Source organism: Catharus ustulatus, chromosome 3, assembly GCF_009819885.2.
Source record: "Catharus ustulatus isolate bCatUst1 chromosome 3, bCatUst1.pri.v2, whole genome shotgun sequence".
Lineage (NCBI taxonomy): Eukaryota > Metazoa > Chordata > Aves > Passeriformes > Turdidae > Catharus > Catharus ustulatus.
In genome coordinates this window covers 45,830,012-45,851,097 of record NC_046223.1, presented here as the reverse complement: position 1 = coordinate 45,851,097, position 21,086 = coordinate 45,830,012, and the positions used below count along the sequence as shown (strand labels likewise).

At 41.4% G+C, this 21,086-nt stretch overlaps 1 protein-coding gene across 2 annotated transcripts in view; it reads right to left on the bottom strand.

Annotated features, from left to right (window-relative positions):
- SLC35F3 (solute carrier family 35 member F3) overlaps positions 1–21,086 on the bottom strand; it is a 166,860-nt gene that overhangs the window by 62,562 nt on the left and 83,212 nt on the right. Inside the window, exon 1 of one of the 2 annotated variants that reach the window (XM_033055945.2) lies at positions 2,678–2,841. The exons of the other annotated variant lie outside the window; for it this stretch is intronic. Coding sequence (XP_032911836.1) covers positions 2,678–2,753 — 76 coding nt within the window. The 5' untranslated portion in view covers positions 2,754–2,841. Of the gene's footprint in view, positions 1–2,677; positions 2,842–21,086 lie in introns of those variants that run through there. 2 annotated transcript variants of the gene reach the window in all.

The window sequence follows — 21,086 nt, the reverse complement described above, 5'->3', positions numbered from 1 at the left end:
TGGTGTGGTGATTGTTCCACAGTTCCCTGTCAAAGCTGATGTTCCCTGTCTCAGGAAGATCCCAAGTTGCAAAGCAAGAATAGAGATATTTATCTTTTGGAGGATGAGAAGTCAGTCCTCAAAGCACACTGTGCTTTCATGTACAATAGGGTGAAACCAGTTCTCAGCTGGTCTGAGAAGAATGACCACCACAGTGTGGACAGAAATTGGTGATAAAAACAACAGAAGGAAGAACAAGCACAGAACAGGCACCAAGACTACATTTCTCAAAATATGAAGGGTGTACAATTGTGCCAGGCACAGAAAACACATGGTATGGTTACTGCCTGCCTGAGCAATGCTTGTAGACATAGTTGTCTTGAAAAGTGCTGGAACAGCAGGCTCCAAGCATACTGATGATTCAATCTCCAAAATAATTCGAAATGGCAGTCACGCTTCTGAACGCACTAAGTTCTTATCTTCCTTTTAAAGCAAAGAAGTCACTGCACCGGCAGGAAAATAGAAGGAATGCTGGAGGGCTTAACAGCAATGCATATCAATGAAAGGCTCCTCTTGGCTAACCATCCTAGAATGAAACATATTCCCACTGGTTCTGCCAAAGATCCTTGAAATGCTTTGATGGTGGTTGATAGGGGAGAAAATAATCATAACTATGAAGCAGATGAAAGTTTTTGCTGTCTTGATTTTGTAGCATTATCCACGCCTTTGCAATGGACTTGGACTACCAGAGGAAGACAAATCTTTGCCAGAGGTACGGCAGCCAGGCCAAGGGAAGTCAGCAGTCCACAGTGTGCCAGCTGTCTCACTTCATTTTTGCCTGTAACTACATATTATTACTTTTATATGAGTTTGACACAAGCTGGCAAAATTAGTCAACATTAGTCTGAAAGGAAATGTTGTCAATTGGTTTGGAAAACAAAGCTCTCAAACAGAGTCAGCCTGTTCCATAAAGAGAAGGAAAGAAACTTCATACACCATCAAGGCAATTTAGATTTTTGCCACTGATGATAAAGGAAAAAGAAATCTGAAGTAAGGAAGGAAAAGTCCAACTAGGTCAACAAAGTCCCTGGTGGGCAGCAATAGGGTATCTGAGAGCTGGTATGCAGAGCAGACATGGAAATGCTTGAAAGGATTCAATTTTATGGCACAGTGAAAGACTGCTCTGCTTCTGTTTCTATATAAGGTAGGTAATAAACTGTATTTGAACTGGTAAAAGAGGAATGAGATGACCCACATTTCAAAGCTGGAACCTGGTAGGTTATTATTATTTATGATTCATAAAGCTTGTGCAGTGCACCAAAAGAAAGGGAGGAGAGTTCCTTGCCCAGAGGAGCCTCCAATGCAAACCTCGACAGAAACATTTAGCTGTGCATGGGGTCAACTCCATGGGCTTTTTAAAATTCTAATTAGAGTGTAATGAAGATCAGGCCTGCTCTTTCTATCAGAACACTGGGGTCCCTTTTCCTATCTCTGCAGTTGGTGGTTTTTATGTTACGGGAATGCAACAGCTGAATGTTTTTTAAACTGAAATAAGAACCTTCAGGTACCTCTTACTTTCCACTCTTGCTGCTTTTAGTTCCTTTTCTCCTCTTGCACATATCTGCATTTTCTCACTTTCCAGCTCTGCAGAGCTTTTGCTACCATTTTTCCTTTTCCTTTATTTGTTTCTCAGTTTTTCAGTATTAGTCTTTTCTTTTTCATGAGCTTTCTCTGAAGTCCCACATTCACATTTTATGTCTTATTATTCAATCATTCCCTTTTTTTAGCTGTTCTTCCTCTGCCTCACTCTGCGCATCCCCTGTCTCCCATTCTCCCTGGCCAACCCTTTTCTTTCACCAACTCCATTCTCTCAACCAACAACATGCCTCAGTGGTATGGTATCCCCCAAACCAGCAGCTTTCCCTTTGCTCTTCCTTCAGGAACTGAGCTCTGTATCCATCCTTCAGACAGGCTCCTCTTCCTGACCTGCACCCTGCTTCGCACCACTCCTCCATCTCTAGTACATGGCTTACAGGTTTCTTTCTACTCAAGAAAACAGCTCCTCACCTCAGATTTCTCCAGGAAACCCTCCTGAGCACATCAGTGTCCTTGTCAAGGTCCCCAGCCACGATCCCTGAAAGGTCCCCGTGGTCCCTAAAGGTCTGCCAGTCCCCTTTGCTCTTTGGCTCTTATGCCCCTTCTGTTCATAAGACTACAACTCCACGGCTACCAAGCAGCTGGACTGGCAAACAGAGATGAAGACAGATGGTTGGAACACGGGACTGCGTTCCTCACATCGGGAGAACAAATCTGCCGAGCATCTTCCTTCCCTACCGCCGAGGGTCGTGCAGGGCAGGTACTTGCCCACGGGTTTGGGGGCTGCTCCCGAGACCCGAGGGGAGGTCCGGAGAGGTGTTCTGCCTCTGGAACATGAGCGAGGACAGAGCCGGGGCTGAGCAGGGCGGTGGGCAGGGGTAAGGGCGGGGATGCCCGGCGGCGGGGGAGCTGCGCGCCCCGTGGGTTCCCACCGCCCGCGCACGAGTCGCGCAGTCCCCCGCAGCTGGGCATCGCCCCAGCTCCGCACTCGGTCGCCCCGGAGCATCCCCTGTCGCGGTACCCCGTCTCCGCGGAGCATCCCCGGTCGCGGTACTCGGTCTTCCCGGGATACCCCCGTCCCGCTCCCGGCGACGTCGTTTACCTTCCACTTTGGTGAGGGTGAGGACGGGGCTGTTGCAGGCGCTGAGCGGGGCCACCCTGGCCGAATGCTTCTTCATGGCGAGCCCGTCGCCGGCGGCAGCTCCCCGCCGCCCCGCGCCTACATCCTGGCGCCGCCGGAGCCCTCCTCGGCGGCGCTCCCGGTTCGGCTCCCGGCCCGCCGCCCTCTGCCGCAGCACCGGGCGGCGGGGGCTGGGGCTCGCCCGCCCGCCCGCTGCCGCTCGGGGCTGCTGCAAACCCGACGTCACCGGCACGGCCCCCCCCGCCCGCCCCCAGGGCTCCCGGGGCCGCCCCCCGGGTCGGGGCGGGGGAGGCGCCCGGACGCCGCGGCGAGCGGCGCTGCGGAGCCCCCGGACGGCGCCGGCCCCGCGGTCCTGCTCCGGCGGAGGCAGTAGGCACCGGGACCGTAATGCGGCTGCGGACACCGCTCCCGCTCCCGCCAGCGCTCCCCGGAGCGAGCCGGGCTCCCGGCCCGGCCGCGGCTGCTGGCGCTGGGCTGTGCACCGCACGGAGAGGGCTCCCGGCTCATCACGCTCGGCTTAGTTCTCTTCGCGCTGTCTGCGGGAAAAGGAAAATTTACACTCCCCGAATCAATTCATTATTGACTCACTATTATCCCTCCTTTGTTTTCCTTCAAGTCCACCCACTATTCTGGGTCAATTTTCATCCGTGCCTTTAGTAATTTCTGCCATCCTCGCCACAGCCTTTCTGTTCCTGCTGTATCCTTTTGGAGGGAGACCAAAACTCGACCCAGCAGCCAAGATGAGATACTCCATGGATTTACCAATATTAATCCAATACGTGCAGTCACATACTCTACAGCTTTCTTAACACAGTTTAAAGACTTCTTCTCCATGCGCAAAATGAAGTGTGTCCATATCTACACACGTTAAACAAAATGTCATGTGTCACAACTGGATGCTGCTTGTATGTAGCAACCTTTTACGGTGTTTTTGGTTTTTTCAGCAATAATTTTAAGATGCCAAATTATGACCTACCAACAACGTGTGATAGAGCTACCCCTCTGTCAGAGCACAAAAATCTAACTGGCATTAATTAACAAGACTTAATGCAAGTGGATTCGGGAGAGAAGACATCATAATGAATGAGTATGAAAGATGTAAAACAATTTACATCACTGTAAGCAAAGCACCAGAATTCACAAGATGCAGTGCACAGCGACCTCAGCACCCTTTGCTCCTTGTGACTTTTTTCTGTGGATATGAAAATACTCCTCAGATTTACCGGGTTCCACACTGAGATGTGTCAGCAGACACAGCACAAATACTCAACATTTCTTAAGATCTGGTCAAATTAAAATGAGTGTACTTTGCAAACAAGACCGGGCAGCCATCAACACTCCACAAACATTCCAAAGTATTCTTTAATTATATAAATAGTAGCTATTGAAAATCAGTCCTGACAGACTTTTCAGGAAACCGTGGGAAAACACCACCTTACTTCTGCTGGCTAGAAAGTTCTTTATATTTAAGAGGGGAGTTTTCTTAAGGGATCAGACCTACATTATCAGTTTGCATGGGTCTCATCAGTTAATCTGCAGTCTGATGAAGTTCCAGGGTGTTTTGCACTTCCTATGCCTCTTCTGTGCAACCTTTGGGATGAACCTTATACAAAAATCATTAGGCTTCTTTGAAAGTGATTCTTCTGAAAAAAATAATAGTGTACAAAGAGTACAAAATATCAGCTTGGTCAAATGAAATAAAGACAATCCCAGTTTTCATGGTTATTTCCAAGACTTTTTAATGGAATTGTCTGACCAATTCAGCTTCCTGGTATGTTACAAATAGTAGGTATTTGATAACCATGGGTCCATCTTCTTTCATTGAACTATTTAGTCGCAGAGTCCAATTGGTTCTGGTTACTGAAAGGAGTTACATAAAGAGAGGCAGATTTCACCTCAGATGGTTCTGTCCATGAAATACTTTGCAATGTTGCAGTGCCTGTTATCTGAGGATTACTAAGAACATTATAAAATATTAACTCATTTTATACTGCCTTAGGGAAGAAACTTCAGGCTCACGGGTAGTTAAAATACAGCCACATGCTTTAAGAGACTCCCTTAGAATCAGATGACAAGTAACACCAGAACCTGGAGAACTCTGTCTGGCTTCTGCTCTGAGCAGATCTTCCAGGATCATCTCAGCCTCTGCTATATGAGGAGGAAAACACTAAATCAGCATTTTACATCCAAATGTCATCAATTTTTCCCAGAGGTAAATGGCTGTGCAAGGGTAATCACTCTTCTTTACTGGTTATACTTGTAATCAATGGGTTATTCATAAGAATTAAAAGGATATTTATTAAGGAGTCTTTGTTGCTGAGCACTTATATTCTTTCTGTCTAGATGGCTTATGCTCGCTTGTTAAAGGAAAGACATGGCAAGTACATTATTTAACAGGGAGGGTGGTGCTGCTCACGTAGAAAATCACATTGAAAAAATGGGGTTTTGGATGACATGTTACTTTAACCTCGCACACGTGTAACATTTCAGGATTTGCAGAGTTGTTACCACGTTTCAGGCTCGCAGTGCTTTATTTAAGCCCGGAACTCCAAAAGTCAAAGCCGTGCATGGCAGTGAGTCTCTCCTGTGGCTGGCTGGCCCCCTCTGCAGCTGGTGCTGTGGGAGAGCTCAGAGGCATCTTCCTCCTCTGATGATGCCTTGCACAGCCACAGCACTCAAGCTTCCACTCCTCAGTGCTCAGTTTACTCACCCAGAGAAGCTTCCAAAGCCATTGAGGACATTCAGTATCCAACTAAGACTGGTTTCAAACTGGGAAGAGGACATCCAACCGCTTGTGGGCTCTTGGAAACCTTTTGCCTGATGTGCGTGTGAAGTACAGCTGATTTGTATAAGCTCAGCTCAACTCCAACCCCAGCGCATTTTGACAGTCTCTGGTTTCTCTTGCTGCCCTTCCAGGCACACACACTTACACCAGAGATCCACACTAGGCCCCTGTCTTACACTGTGCATAAAAACACCAACCACATATCACAATAACAAAAAAGTTGTGTTTATTTAATGAAGACTAGGGTGCCTGAGGACTGTGTTCCAGGGACTCTTCTGTGAAAGCTGCACTTGGCAGCAGCCTTGTTGCTTTCTGTAGCTGCAGCATCCCCACCTCCCCAAGCCTTAACACATTTACTGCTGGATTACATTTGGCTTCATTTACTGTAAGCATCTTACAGTATAAGCAATGCAAAATTGATTCACACAGGGTAAAATTTCAAGTCAAATTTATGTCTTTTTACCTTTAAAACACCACTCCTGTATTCAGGAGGCAATAGAGGAGAAACTGGTGGATGTCTGGGCTGTGGACAGCTTACAGATGTGGAGAGAAACTCAAACCTTGGAAACTGGAGAAGGCAGATTTTTATTACCAATCAAGAGCAAGGATGTGAAAAAGGAAAGAGCAGTTTAAAAATTCAGGATAAGGCAGTCAGAATTTGCCCAGTTTGATGAATTTGTAGACTTTGTAGTTTAATGGAACTAGTTTTGTTAGAGTTGGTTACCCTTCTTCATTTTAGATTAAAAATTATAGTAATTGGATTGGGTTTTTACGTATAAACTTTTATACAAGTGTGCTTACACTCAGCACCACACTACTTTTAAACCTATGGATCATAAACACCCTCCTGAAAGATTCTTGACTCACACAGGAAGGTAGATTCAAGACAAAAGTAAATTCTCAGTTATGTGTGCTACAGCCTTTGATTTTTATCCTATTAGCTAGTTTGTTTAACCAACATGAAACACAATGCCCTGTTGCTAACAGGCACAGTTGGTATTTCCCCAGTTCAGACATTTTCATGTTTAGTGTACTCATTAATAGGACATTTATTAATTTATGTGATTGCCTTACCACTGAGAGCAATAATTGTTACGCTTAGCAACCTTAAAGGAAATGGAGTGTGGACTTCTACTTGTGTAGCCAATTTCCTAATATGCTCCATTTTATACCAGAATGAATTCATCTGCCAGGAGTCAAATACATACAAAAACAACACGGGCCTCAATCTGTCAGGAAAAAATTATCCTTTCCTCTAGTATATTTGAAGTAATTTGGTGAATATTCTCCACAAATAATTATTAGTCTCTTTGTGAGAAGGTTGTTCTACTTGAATGTTGTATTACTTTTGGTTGGCTACAATATCTAATAACTTTATAATCGGTTTCTGTTTCCCAGCTTTCAAAAACACAGACGTTAAAAGCACATTTCCAACACAAATATTAGCTATTTTGGAAGTAATGGTTGCTATCCTGCAATCATTCTGAAATCTGCATTGAGATGCTCTATCTGGTGACCATCCACCACTATTCTGTTTGCAGCCTCCTACATTCACAGCCTCCACTCAGAACAAATTCACATTTTCGTCAAAATTACATATAGTTTTTCTCTGAAATATTAACCTAGCTGTAAGGACAATGTCTTTCCAATTTTCTCTCTTCCAAAATAGTTCAGTTACTTTTAGTATCATGTCTTAAATTCACAGAACAAGGCTGTGAAGGGAAGGAGAAAGGAAGAGAGTAGTCTACACTGCTGTAGAGTCACTGCTATACCTGAATGCCTTTTCTTCAAATTTGATCAGAAGAGAGTACTACAGATAACAGGGAAATGAGAGGTGTCCATAAGGGCTGCAGATTGTCTACACAACAATATATACAGTTCCTAGATATAAATGCAAAGTCCTGGTGAGAAAATCTTCTCTCTTTTTTTTTATTTAACCTCCTGTTTATAACTGCTGCAAGCATTACTGGAGGAGAGGGCACTGCTAGATTTTATTTCCAAGTCTCATAAAATATTAACTATTTCCAATATTTTATGAGACGTTCTCCTGGTTTTGTGCATAAAAAACAGCTGCATTTCAAATAATACTGGTGAATTCCACAAAATGTAAGAAAAAAGCTAGATTTAATCTCTAAGTGTTAACACCCTCCTGAGTTTGTCTAGCAATTGTTTTTCTTTGCATATTTGTATATGGGACACTGTCTGACTACAAGACCTAAATAATCTCAAATAATAAAAAATACATTGTTACACCACCAGCATCAACAAGGCAGCAACAATTACTTCTTAATCTCTTAATTACCTAGGATACATACAGGATTAAAAGTAACTGGGCATGACCTCTACATTCTTCGCTACCAGTCCACTCCTGTCCTGTTGTTTTGGTAAAACACTGAATGTGAAATGCATTTCAGTGTAGTTGTGCATGTGTCCTGCCATCATAAACAGAGTGAAGCTGAGTCAAACCTCTACTCCTGAAACCCCCCAGTGTAGGAGGACTTGACTTCTAACAAAGATGCAAAGGCCAGGAGACCATGTTTGACTGTAGCTCACACTTTGGGCACTGAAGGAAAGTAGGTGGAAAACATCTGAAGCTGGAATACATGAAAACAGAATTAAAATATTTAAAACCTAAAACACAATTTAAAAAACATCTATTGTTCAGGCTCTGACTCAGAAAGAAAATAAATAAATAAATTCAATCTGTGAGGGGACCTTTTGTCCTCAAGAAAAGGTTCTCTCAGAACTGTCTGAGCAAATAAGCACATGTTCTTGGCCTCAAACATCCAAAACCAGACCATAAGAACTGAAGACAGAATCACATTTTTTTCATCTTCTCACCTGTTTACAGAACTGTGCACTGCCCTCCCAATTTGTATCAGGCAGGACAGGAACAAGAGATGAGATGAAAAAGGGGCATATAAAGATCTTTCAGCAAAGATACTTCTGAGGAGATATATTCTGTATTTCAAGTCACTGTTTTTACAGACAGTGCTCTAGGATGAAAATCACGAAATCTGTCCAATTTAAGTTTTGCTGCCAGCTGCTTGAACCAAAGATTAGGTAGGATTTAAGCACTCCCAATGTCCTGTGAAATGGAGATGGTTTCAACCTACATAAATAACTTGCCAGATATGTGCCAGGAAGAAAATTGCTGCCTACCTAATATACAAGGATGTGTAAGAAGAGCCAGCAGATCCAGACTGATTCCTGTGTTGCCCTTTTACCAGGAAGACTGATTTTAAACACTTTAAATAACTACATTCTTTCCTATTCTCCTGCGTATACTCTGTACTTTGTCTTTCTTCTTATTTTTTATTGTCGGTATTTATTTGATTATTTTTTTCCTTTGCATAGTCTTTTCTCTTTCATGTATTTTCTTCATCAAATTCTTCCCAGTGCTGACGTTAAAGGGCTTGCAATATGAACTGGACGCCACATCCACTTATAAAGTTACACAGACAAACAGAAAAAAACCATTCAATTGTGCCTTCTTTTTTAACTGTTCATGTCCATCACAACGCTTAACTGTTAGTACTTTTTGGGATTTTTGGAAGTGTCTTAGACGTCACAATTTACAGCTTCAAAGTACATTTGCTGTAGCTGTCCAGAAGCTGTGCACCCCTCAAACTCTCAGACCCTTTGCTCTATGATTTAAGTTTCTGACTGTGCACACCAATGGTGCTATGTCCAGGAGAATTCAAGATGAGGGTCAAAAATAATGTCTTAGGCGCAGTCTCCCCCCAGATTTTCCAAGTCTGCCCTGCTTCCTCACAGGAGCTCCAAGTGAGGCTCAGCAGAGTGGGCTTCTGGGTTAATTCTCAGGAAGCAACAAGTCAGATCTCTGGAAGCAAAGAGGTTAATTTTCCTGGGAACTCTCACTGAAATGTTTAAAGTAAGTAGCTGTGCTGATTGTCCTCAGAGAGACCAATCCGTTTGGCACACTGAGTTCCCCCTTCAAGAATAGATATTATTTAAAATAAATTTCATAGGATGAACCTTTAGCACCATGTGCTTTGTAATTATACCCTCCCTATCCTGATATCCAAATCACTCCAGTCTCCCACTCTCACTGAGGCCAATTGTTTTTCTTGAGCCCACTGGCTTTTTCTTCTTTTAGGGCAGAGCTTTTCCTTTTAGTTCTTTCAGCTGCCGTTAGGGCACATATTAATCTTATTGTGAGACAGCAATATAAGCCAGTTTCCTAGATGAGGATCTGCCTTCAGACACTGGGAAAAGGAAAAGGGAGAAAAATGCTGGGGTGCAAATGCCGATTGTAAAATCTAAAAGTACCTACCAATGTGTGCAAAGAGCAGTGGCAGTGCAATTCTCCCACTCCATTTCAGGCTCTGCCATCATTGTGGCACCAGGCCTCAGTTAAGTTGCTGCCACCAGTTACTCACCAGTACCTTGGGACAAAATCTGGCTACTTTCTTCATGTGCTTTTGAGATCCTATGCTGAAAAGCCTTGAGAACATCCAAGCATTATAGTTATTCTACATAGTTATTCTAGAATATATCTATCAGGATTAATATTTGTAATCTATTATCCTTCCTTAATGAAGAGGATGCCTTTTATTATTAGTGTAGGGGTGAATATATTATTACTGCTATTTATCACTAGTATAAGAATAATTAAAATCTTTGGGTCATGTGTTAAATATGAATTTTTGAGATTACAAGTGAAATAGTGCTTTGTAGATCAAGAAGCAACTCTCTTAATCTTATACATCTTTACAAAGTGAATTATTTTAACCTCACAAGTGTATTGCTGCTGAACAACGCAATGTCAGATGAATGCCTACAGTAAAGAGAGGTGACTATTATTCTTAGGCAACACCACAAAGAATGACTAAGTCCTTTGTGCTGGTTCAAGGCCATGGGAGTTTTGATTAGAAGAGCTGGCTTAAAGGCAGGAAACTGGCTTGATGTTGTGGCTGGAAAGTTAAAAGGGCTGTTCTGTCCCTTTGGAAAGAAGGTACTTTATATGAAGGATCGTGGATATAGTCAAGAGATTCATAACTATGCAAAACTAGAATAATTCCACAGATTTGAATGTAGCCATATCAGATGAATGCAGCAAAGGCAGCAAAGAGTATCATCTATCCGAAATATCTTGCATTAAATTCAGTCTTTTACTTAGACAGTAATGTTGTGTTTGTAGAAGCCTTCAAGAGAGGGCTGAGGCTGAGGAAAATCGGAAGCTTTTTTCCAATAGTTTGCTTTGGATAAACAAGGCAGGATTGTAGCATTGTGTTTTCTATTTGATGAAGTTAATCTAAAATAAGCAAAAACTTTTCATGTTTATTCTTCAGATAGGAAATTCAGCTTAGTTCTTAAATATTTCATACATACTGGTCAGATATTGGTGAGAAGGTTTTACACATTGCCTCAGGTTTCAGCAGATATAGAGGAACCACAGCCTTAGGATCTGTAAGGAGGTCAGGAAAGAAACAGGAAGAAAATGGTGATTTCTCTTAGTCACTCAGACACTTCTCCCTGTTTTCAGCTGGGACTGTACTACAGCATACAAATTTACTTCAGTAATTAACTAAATTTACTACCTTACTTTTCCCCCACTCACCTGGGCACAAGATATATGTGCTGTTTGTAGAGGTTCTGTATGATACACAGCTTTCATCCTTCGTCAGCTTGATCCCTGCCAGCATTTAGGACTTTGCAATTTACAGAGTGTTTCTAAAAACAACTGTTTCTACAACCTTCTTTGGGATGTGAATATCCCTTGGTGGATCTTGTCTTTTTTTTCTTGCAGTACAAGACAAAAGAAGTTATGGTGGGTTCTCACTGTCCCTTGCTTGCAGGAACTGCTAAATCTTCACAGATCTTGTTAAAACAGTCATGGTGATTTTTAAAAATGCTGGAGTAGAAACTCCAATCTTCATGCTGATGTGACAATGCTGTGAGCACCCAAGATGTGTCATTTTATTCTATAAGCCCTGACTTTCACTCAATAACAGGACAACTCTTTATAAAGCCTTTCATGCGGCTTATCATTAATCCTCCAACTTCTAGACTGGATTTGGTTAATGCTTTTGGGGAATGAATCTGGATGATTAATTAACAGTACCAGGGATATCTGTAATAAGATTACACACATGGTTTTGCATTCCCATGACTCAGTTGATTTTCTTTTAACTAATGGGAACTTTGTTATTGCATTCAATGCACTCTGTGTTGGAACTGTCATTGCTGATAAAACCGTAATAATAAAACAGCTAAAAGAAAACTAAATTTAAAATATAGACAAACAAAAAATATTAGCTTATAGAGTAGTTGGAGGGACAGTCATGTTAAGCTAGGAATCCACAGGAAAAGCTAAGAGGGGAAGCATTAGGCAGAAAAATCCAAGATAAAGAAGGAAAGTAAGGACTGACAGGTAGGATAAGCCAAAGGCAGCTGGATGATAGTTCAGGCAAGCATCAGAACAAATACAAAACATAATTGGAATAAGAAATAATAAGAATGTTAGGTTAATGCAGAAAAACTGAAACAACTGCCTACTGTGAGCAAAGTCCATGTGTGCTTTGGATAGAGCAGAGGAATTCATCAGATCCCATTCCTTTCAAGTAGAATAAAAACCACTCTACTAAAACCACAGTTTTCTATCAAAAGGAGGTGCCTTGTCCTGTAATGTTGTTAGGAGTTAATGTGTCCTTGTGCAAAGAGACCTCAGACTCATTTTTAGCTGCAGTTTGATCCCTTCACTGTGGTGACCCAGACAAATCCTTTGGAGAATCCAGCTGATTTGTATCTTTCCTGTCATGCAAAGCAGTCTTGTCAGATACTTCCATAGGGGCTTTCACTGTATGGCACACAGATATGAAGTAGGAGTAATGGGGAGGCAACTGTCTCCATCAGAGGCTTCCTTGGCTGGTACCCAGTGGTCTTAGCATAACCCCAGGGCAGCATCAGCTTCTGGTGTCACAGTAGGATGAGGCATGCTCTGACCTTTCCTAGGAACTGGACAGATGCCTGGGTGATCATAGGACAAGGGACCTGAGGGCCAGAGACAGCCTACCCATTTCCCTCTCACCATCAGACATGCTCCAGCCTCTGCACCCATGGCAGAAACCTCCTGAGATACGGAAGAAAGAAACTCCCCCTAGTTGATTGTGCTCTTCTTCTCTCTCCCACTCTCAGCAGATCAAGGTCTGCATCTCAGGTTAAATTTCCACTGAGAAGCAGCAGGAGAGCAGATTTATACCTTGCATGTTATTTCCAGCAGCATCCCCCCAAATGTATATAAAACATTACTATAATTTTGTCCTAGGGTTATGTTGGTATTAATAAACCACTTGAATTTTGCTCTAAGTAATTAAAATCACCAGTACTTTTTGTTGCAGTTACAGGCAAGATGTAAATGTGGCTGGGGCTTTATTATTTAGATATGTGCAAAAATTCAGGCAGCAGCATGTATTTCTCCAACCGCTTTTCTTTCATGTAGCAGTCTAAAGCCTTCACCAATGCAATACACAGTTCCTCAATGCTTCAAAACATAAATCTAAATCCCATACCACCTGGTGAAAATAAACAGTACAAAACCCAAGAAATTTATTCCTGATTAACTAAGTATAAAAGACCTTGAAATAGTTTATAGCTGTTTCATGTAGTAACCCACTGAAAAGAAATAACTCTTTAGTGTCAATTTACACCTAGCTTGGATATTGGTATTTCTAATGCAAAACATATTTACAATTGAGACTATTGCTCACTGAGATCTACAAAAAATAAAACTTTAGATTCAGTCTAGGCTCTCTGGTTCTTTCAGACACCAATAGGAATAAGCCAGCACTTCACCAGAAGTAAGTATAAAACTTGCTGTTAGCTCAGTCTTTCCCCCATTAATGACAGCAACAGCAGACACATAGAGAAAAGAAGGGAAAATCAGTAAGCAAATGCATTTATAGAAGACTGGAAGGTTATAAGACCTCTCATGCCCTATTTGCTGAAACTCTTAGTCACTGTAGAGGGCATAGCTAGTGCATTTAAAGGAACTCCAGAAACCTTAAAAAAGCATATGTACTCCCCTGACACAAGATTACTGTATGGGAATCAACAAGTTTTTTCTTGGTTTCTTTTTGTCCATCAGAAAAGCTTATCTTGTGCTCTTTTCCTGATTGTTTGGATGAACAAGGGAGGTTCCAGAACTATGCCTGGAAGGCTTGTGTGAAATAGATGAAAGAATAAAACCACAGCTTTATATCTACAAGGAGTTAAGACCACTGCATGACTAAGCTTGAGATAAGTTCTTGCCTGTCAAACAGGAGAAAAGACTCTTGGGCTTGTTAACCAGGATCTCAGAACAGTTTTTTTCATTCTCATATGTAAGAGTTACTCTTGTAATCATTGTGTAAAACAAGGTCTAGCTTTTAGGGGAATACATTTAGATGAAAACTGGCCCTTAATTTCTATGTTTCAATCCATGTCATATAGTAGTAATAATAATAATAATAATAATAATAATAATAATAATAATAATAATGCTTCATCTAAGTTAATGATACATACTTAGAAGAGTTTTGACCCTGCTCTTCCTCTTCTATCAGCGTATAATGTACATGAAGATAAGAAAACAAGATGTTTACATTTTAGTCAATCCATACCATCCACATCAAGCTTCACCCAATTTAACTGTCAGTTGATGTCTGACTGCAAACTGTCTAAATCCCTAAGGAGCAGGACTGGTTTAAGTCCTTTTACTTAAAAAGAAGTCTTTATCTTGTATATAACCTTAAAGCTGCTCCAACAGATGTTATTTTCCAATGAAGCCAACACCTAGATATTGGCACTCTATCAGATAATTTTAAGCACTTTAGTATTGAGCCAAGCCATTTGTTTTTATCTCACTACATCCCTATCTCGTCTCTATCTTATCAAACATAACTTTGTCATATGCAATTGCTAATCCTAAACAATTCACCCTTAATGGTAGAATCATCTGTTTATCATGTGCTGTAATCATTGAATACCACCAGAAGTAGTGATGAGCATTCCCTTCCTGGTTCACTGCAGTGAAAAAAAAATCATTAGTACATTTTATTTCACAGTGATTTTTACTCTTCCTACTATTAATTGGGGGGGGGGGGGGGGTTGTTTCTTGATATTTTTTTTAAACAGAAAAGTCTTTAACTGAAGAGATACCACATACCATTGCATTACCAGTAAAAAGACTATATTTCAATTGCAGAAATGTATAACAAGTTCAGCCAGATTGGTCTCACTTCCAGATAGTTAGTAGTTTCAAAATTGCTTTATCTGCTTCAAGGGAAGTCACCAAAACTCACTGAAAACCTTGCTATAAATGGTAGCATGATGTCACTATATACCGGCAAGACCAGAGCCTTTATGTTCTACCTTTCATACCTCCCTTTCATTCCTTTAACCCTATCAGCAGGAGCTTTGGGGAAGTTCTTTAATCTCGTGTATATTTTCTCTGTTTCACCTGGAGAAATGATGTTTTCTCTTTTATTTCCAACTCTGAACAAGTACGACATATTTGGTGTGACAAAATTGCTACCTGAAGGGACTGCCAATGATTGCCTGGTCAATGCTGAGAGTGTTTGGCTTTTTGGTAATCTGGTATTGTTTTGGGGGGGGGGCGGGGGGAACATGGTTTATTTGTTTGTTGGGTGGAGTGGTTTTTGTTTTGTTTTGTTGGGGCTTTTTATTAATAGTTGCGCAACTTTGAGGTGAAAGGTATTGAAGAACAAACAGAAATCTTAATGCTTCACTTTTCGCTTATCTACTAACATTCTGATATTCTCCTGCCTGCTTATATGCTGCACATGAGAATTACCAAACCTCATTTTAAAAGGAAATTAGCAGAAAATGGTACCCATGAATGTAGTAAATGGGGGAAGGGAGCTTATTTGCAGGTTGAAGAATGCAAAATCCTCAACAATTTGACAGTAACAGAGGAGAATATGAGCAGAATATCTACTGCTGGAATAGGACCATCTCAAAGAAGCAGATCGTTTATAAAATGTTAATGATTACAGAAATTCCATAATTAGAATCAGTTCTACTTCTGTTACAGATAATACAGATGGATGAAAGGGAACAGAGAAGGTCCTCCAGGCTTGCAGAAAATATTTTTGCTGTTCAGCATTGAGGAAGATTATGAACATCCAAAGCCTAAGTAATGGAGAAGCTGAATAAGAAGGAGGAGGCAAATATGTCTGGATGAGAAAGGCAAAGCAATGTAGATAATATGTAAGAGACAAGAGTGTGTCAGAATGGTTTCATATAAATCTCAACCAAGAGCCTGTTCAATTTGTTCTCATTTTTCTTTTCAGATGTTCCTTTCTCAGTACATATTTCAATGTGAAGGAGCCATAGGAATTTGCCATGGATCCCAAGAATTGCTTGAACTGAGTCTCAGTCTTAACAAGAACAAAGGAAAGTGAGCACAGAACAAAATTATTTCTATTGTAGTCATATAAAATAGCATATTTTAAGTCATACACTTTTATCTGTCATGTCAGTAAGATGCTGTGATTCCTGACAAAAGTCATATTAAGAAGGCTCTATGTCTCATATCTGAAGCCAGAGCAAGGGCAATGGGAGGACTGCTTTCAAATATTACACCTTTTGATATATATGCATTCTGTGTTTTTCTGCCATATTGCATGGTTCGTAATTTCACGCTTATTATGCTTGCTGTTGGCATTACCCCTCAGCACGTTTCAATTTCAGGCTCCATACTATGGAAAAGAGCCCAGGCACATAATCAAAATACCAAATAATGAAGCTTCAGCTTAAACAACTTGAGCAGATATTCAGAGCTCTGTAGCTGCTTACAAAGTGATTTGCTGAGTGGCTTTAAGTAGATATTTAAAGCTAAAAATGTGCACCAGTGCTTAACTGATGCTGATTCACCTCCTTCCCCCCATGTCATGTATTTAACCCTCAACACTTTCATTTGATGTTGCTGGGACTACATTGAACTCCACCCAAAAAGCCCCATCCTCTCCTGAACTTAAAAGTCCTGCTGAACTTACAGTCTCAGTATGTTTTTCATTGCAGGAGTCCTAAAGATTAGTTTTGCCCCATGTGAAAAACACTACTCTCAGTTTCACAGCTGCTGCCTATCTGTTTTACCGGCTAAGTACTCCAGTGCTCTCTACAATTCTCTTTTCTTGTTTTATGAGAAAATTTAAACAGGAGAAGACTGAAACATGATCCCTCAACCATTTTTCTATTTTCCCTGCATTCACTTTGCTCTCTCCTATTTAAAACTTCTCTAAATGAAATAACTCTGTCTTTCCATCCTCTCTTCATTCTGGTCTTTCTCTGTGATTCTAGTCTTTTCTCCTCCTCATGTTTTCTTCTATTCCTGCTGAAGTTAGTCCATGAACAATTGGTCAAAACTGAGGACAACAGACACATTTAATGTAATCAATTAGGAATTTATACTTATGGGGAGTTATGCTACTTCAGTGTGGAACCCCAGAAAGACTGGGAGGGTAGTATTTCTTTAAATTTAGTAGTCTGATTTACAGTAATTTCACGATTACAAGCCGCACCATTTTGACCAAAGTTTTGGTGGAATCCCGGAAGTGTGGCTAGTAAACTGGGGTGGTTAATATATTAACAAAAATGTGATATCGGCCCTTACCTGGTACCGTGCTGGTCTTGTCCCAAACAAAAATGGTTTGAAATCCATGGTTTCCCGATGTTCCGACAATGAACCAATCAGAGAACAGCTTATTGCCTGCCTGTGGATGACGGCTTTACTGAGAAGTGGGGGGTATTATCACGGTGAGTTACCTCGGCGAGTTACCTCGGCAGTTCGATAAAAGTGTGTGATATTTCTCTGTACTTTTTAAAGTGTTTTCAGTCTTGTGCGGTTGCACGGCTGGCTGTCCTTGTGCGGCTGCGTGGCTAGCTGGGCTCGCGTGGATGGAGGGGGTGGCTGGGCTGGCGCGGATGAGCGGTTCCGTTCGGAGCTCGGCTGCCCGCCTATGCAGCTGAGCGGCTGTTTAAAGGCATCGTGAATCCGTTGGGAATGCTCGCAAAATGACTACACTATGGTTCGTGTCTTTTTCGGCTTGTAAATAAAACTTGCAGGGTACGCTGCCGCAGCTATTGTCTGTGTCTTTTTTCACTTGGAAATAATATTTCCAAGGTCGGCATCTGCAGTAAGCCCTGGCAATCCCGCGATTCTGTTATTAAATGATGACTTTGTGAAAGTTCGTCGCGAACGAAAGTGCGGCTAATATTTGGGTGTGGCTTGTGTGTTGACAAAGACATCAACGTTGCCGACACACCGGAAATGCGGCTTATAATTGGTGCGGCTTGTAATCGTGAAATTACTGTAATGTGATTAATCCTACCAACAACTTTGACAGAAGTCAGAGGAAGAAAAGAAGGAACTGAAAATACAAAGTCACATTCTAACGTTTTGAATGTAAAGGGAGACAGAGAACTCTTTACATGTCTCTCTTTCTTGTAAGTGAATTCGTGAGACCAAAATGCTGTACAGGTATTGCCTTTCATAGTATGTAAATCACATTTACCTGCAGAAAGGAGGAATGTTCACATTACAGTTGTTCTGTCTGGCACAGAAAGAGACTGCAATGTAATTAGCAGGAGGATATGTCTGTTGTAAAAGGTCACCTCTCCAGTGAAGAGAAGCTTTGCACAGTCCAACCTAGACAGGCTTGAACAACATTACAGGAACATTCATTATATCCATTATAATGTCTCAAGCACATTTGTAGCCAACCCAGGCAGCAAATACAATACATTTCCCTAAATGGGCTAATAGGAAAACAGAGGTCCTAGAATTGCTCTGACATATCATTTATACACATTGTAATCCTGACAATTGTTAAGTATTAAACACAAGACAGACACTGCAAGGAGAGCCCACAATTTTTTACACTCTACAATGCATCATGCTGCTCTCTTGATTAGCCCTCAGCTGTAACAGCTAAGAGATATCTCAGAAAAAGTTTAGAACGCACTTAGAATGTTTCACACATATATATATTATCTCATCTTCCTTTTTCAACATTTTTATTTATAACTATGTTTTCATACTTACGATCAAGATTGTAGCCTAATGCTTTGCTAAACATTTGTTTTCATTCACTTTATGCCTGTCCACCATTTAAATCTCCTGAGACAGATAAATTACTTCCTCAGAAGCAAAAGGATGATAATAAAGCAGTACTACAGTCAGGCTGCGGGTGCCAGCAGACTAAGTCAGAGCTTGGATTTCCAAGCAGCAGCAGCTGAGGGAAGTGTGCACTGCTGTGGGTGAAGTGCTGCATGTGGAAACCCATTTATGACAGAGCACAGGTGCCCCCAGCTCTCCAGGCTAAGCACAGGCACAATGCTCTGGCAAGGCTTTGGGGAGAGGAGATGTGTGCACCCAGACACTCAAGAACTCTGCAAGTACAAAGTCTTGCTCAGCCACCCTGGGAGAAGACCTCAAGACCCCTGCAGCATTTGATAGTGTTTTTAGGTAAAATTAGTAACTGAATACTTCCCTCTCTGATACTTCTGTGGATGTATACTCTGGTTTCTCTTCAGATCGTATAAGGATAAAGATGTGTTCAGACAATTTCAGTGAAGCAGAAAGGTTCTGTTTTCCCTTTTGGAATCTCAGTTTGCTACTTGAATGAGATGTCCTGACTTTCCAGAGCATATTTGTACAAGCCTACAAGCTGGCTGTGTGAACTATGTCTATTGACCCTCCAGGAGAAAGGTATCTGCAGCCTCGTCTTGAAGATAAGACAGGACTCCACAGGAGTCAATGGAGAAGCTACTGCTGCTATCTCTGGAAAACTTACTCCTGGCTTGAGCAACTCTGGGTAACTCACCAGGTGCACAGTTGGTCTATTCTGCTGAAGTCCATGGAATTGTAGAAGAAAAGTAGTCCCACAGATGGAAGCATTCAGTGAATCACTACCTTTTCAGCAGTGAACTGGACCATGGGGAGTGTGGGAAAGTGTAGAAAGTTTTCAGTGGAGATTGAAAGAACCAGAGCAAAGGATTTACAGTAAGCATGCCTCATCTGTGAACAGCTACCAGATATCAGGTTTCCAGATAAAAGAACATTATGAGAAGTATAGAAAAAATGTGTAGGTATTCAGGACATCATATTTATAACCTGTATATATGACATCTTAAAATGCATTGTAAAATAATCTTCACTAAAAACAGTAGACACACTATTTATAGAAAACTCACTGTTATTTTGAGCTAGAAGGCAAGAGAGAAAAAAACCAGAAAATCTTAGTTTAAGTAATTCTAGTGACAGAGCATCTAATTTTATTTGCTTCCTCAAAATGTCCTTGCATTCATACATAACTTGTTCATGATAATAAACAAGTAAGAGAAGATTATTATTATTATTAGAATTGATGTTACACTGTATAGTGACTTATTTTGCAATTAAGATATGGACTATCCCAAATACTTCTCTTTGGTTTGAGCCTCCCTATTAAGGCAGCAGAAACTGCAGCTCTGGTTTTTATAAAACACCTTTGTCAAAGGACTACAATTGGACTCTAAGTCATCAAAATGCTTTAGACTTTCACAAAAAGCGTGATAGGGCTTTTCCTCCTCACTCAATCCATTTTGGCTGGTTGTTACAATCACCTTGAGATTGCTCTGATTTGGCTCTGTTATGTGTTTCAGAGCTGAGACAAGACACTCTGCTTGCAGTATTACCAGGTGTATTTGGTATTTGCTGCAGTCGTGCGTGGCTGTTGTTAGTGGGGCCACATAAGCAGCGCTGTGATGGGAACAAACCCCCGATGGAAAGTGGGGGGGAGGATGGTGCATGGAGACAGCACTGGTAAGAGCATCACCTGTACTGCTGCACACTGTGTGTGCTGCCTTTGCATAACTCAAAGCAGGCAGAAGGCTGAGAGTCTCTTAGTACAAGCATAGTGAATATTTCAGACGCATGATTTATAAATATGATGCAGTCCTAGAAGTGCAGTTACCATGAGTAACTAGCACAGTTATTATTTCACAAAATGCAGTGACCATTCAAACTTGAAAGAATGTGCTAATTAAGCAACACAGTGGGGAGAAAGAAAGGCCCTACTTGCTATATTAGCATCATTTTCTTTCAGTGCTTGGTGCCAGATAGGAAAGTAAAAGGCTGCTTCATCACAGTCGTTTGCTTACAAGCACAAAATTTACCTGATGGTGGGTGGCAAGACTGAGATGACAGAAGATGGGAATCCATCCTAAAAAGAGGAACAGGGTAGATTCAAAAAGGCAGGAGAGCTCCCAAAGAAAATCAAAGTGGCAAACTAAGTTGCCTGTTGTGCTAGGTAGTTTTAGAGACTCACTCCATGGGCAGGGGGTTGCTGCTAAAAGGATGCTTGGCTACCACCGGCAAGTCCACACTCAGAGCCCTGGCTGCCATGCAGATGGGGTACTCTGACAGTGCACGTTGCTGTTTTCTTCTTCTCATTTTGGTTTTGTTTTACGTTATTGGAGCACATCTCTTCACCAGAATAAACTTGGGGGGTTTGTATTTGAGGTTAATATTTGAAACTGATTTGAGACAACCTAATGCTCCTGAGTTTTCTTATCTCC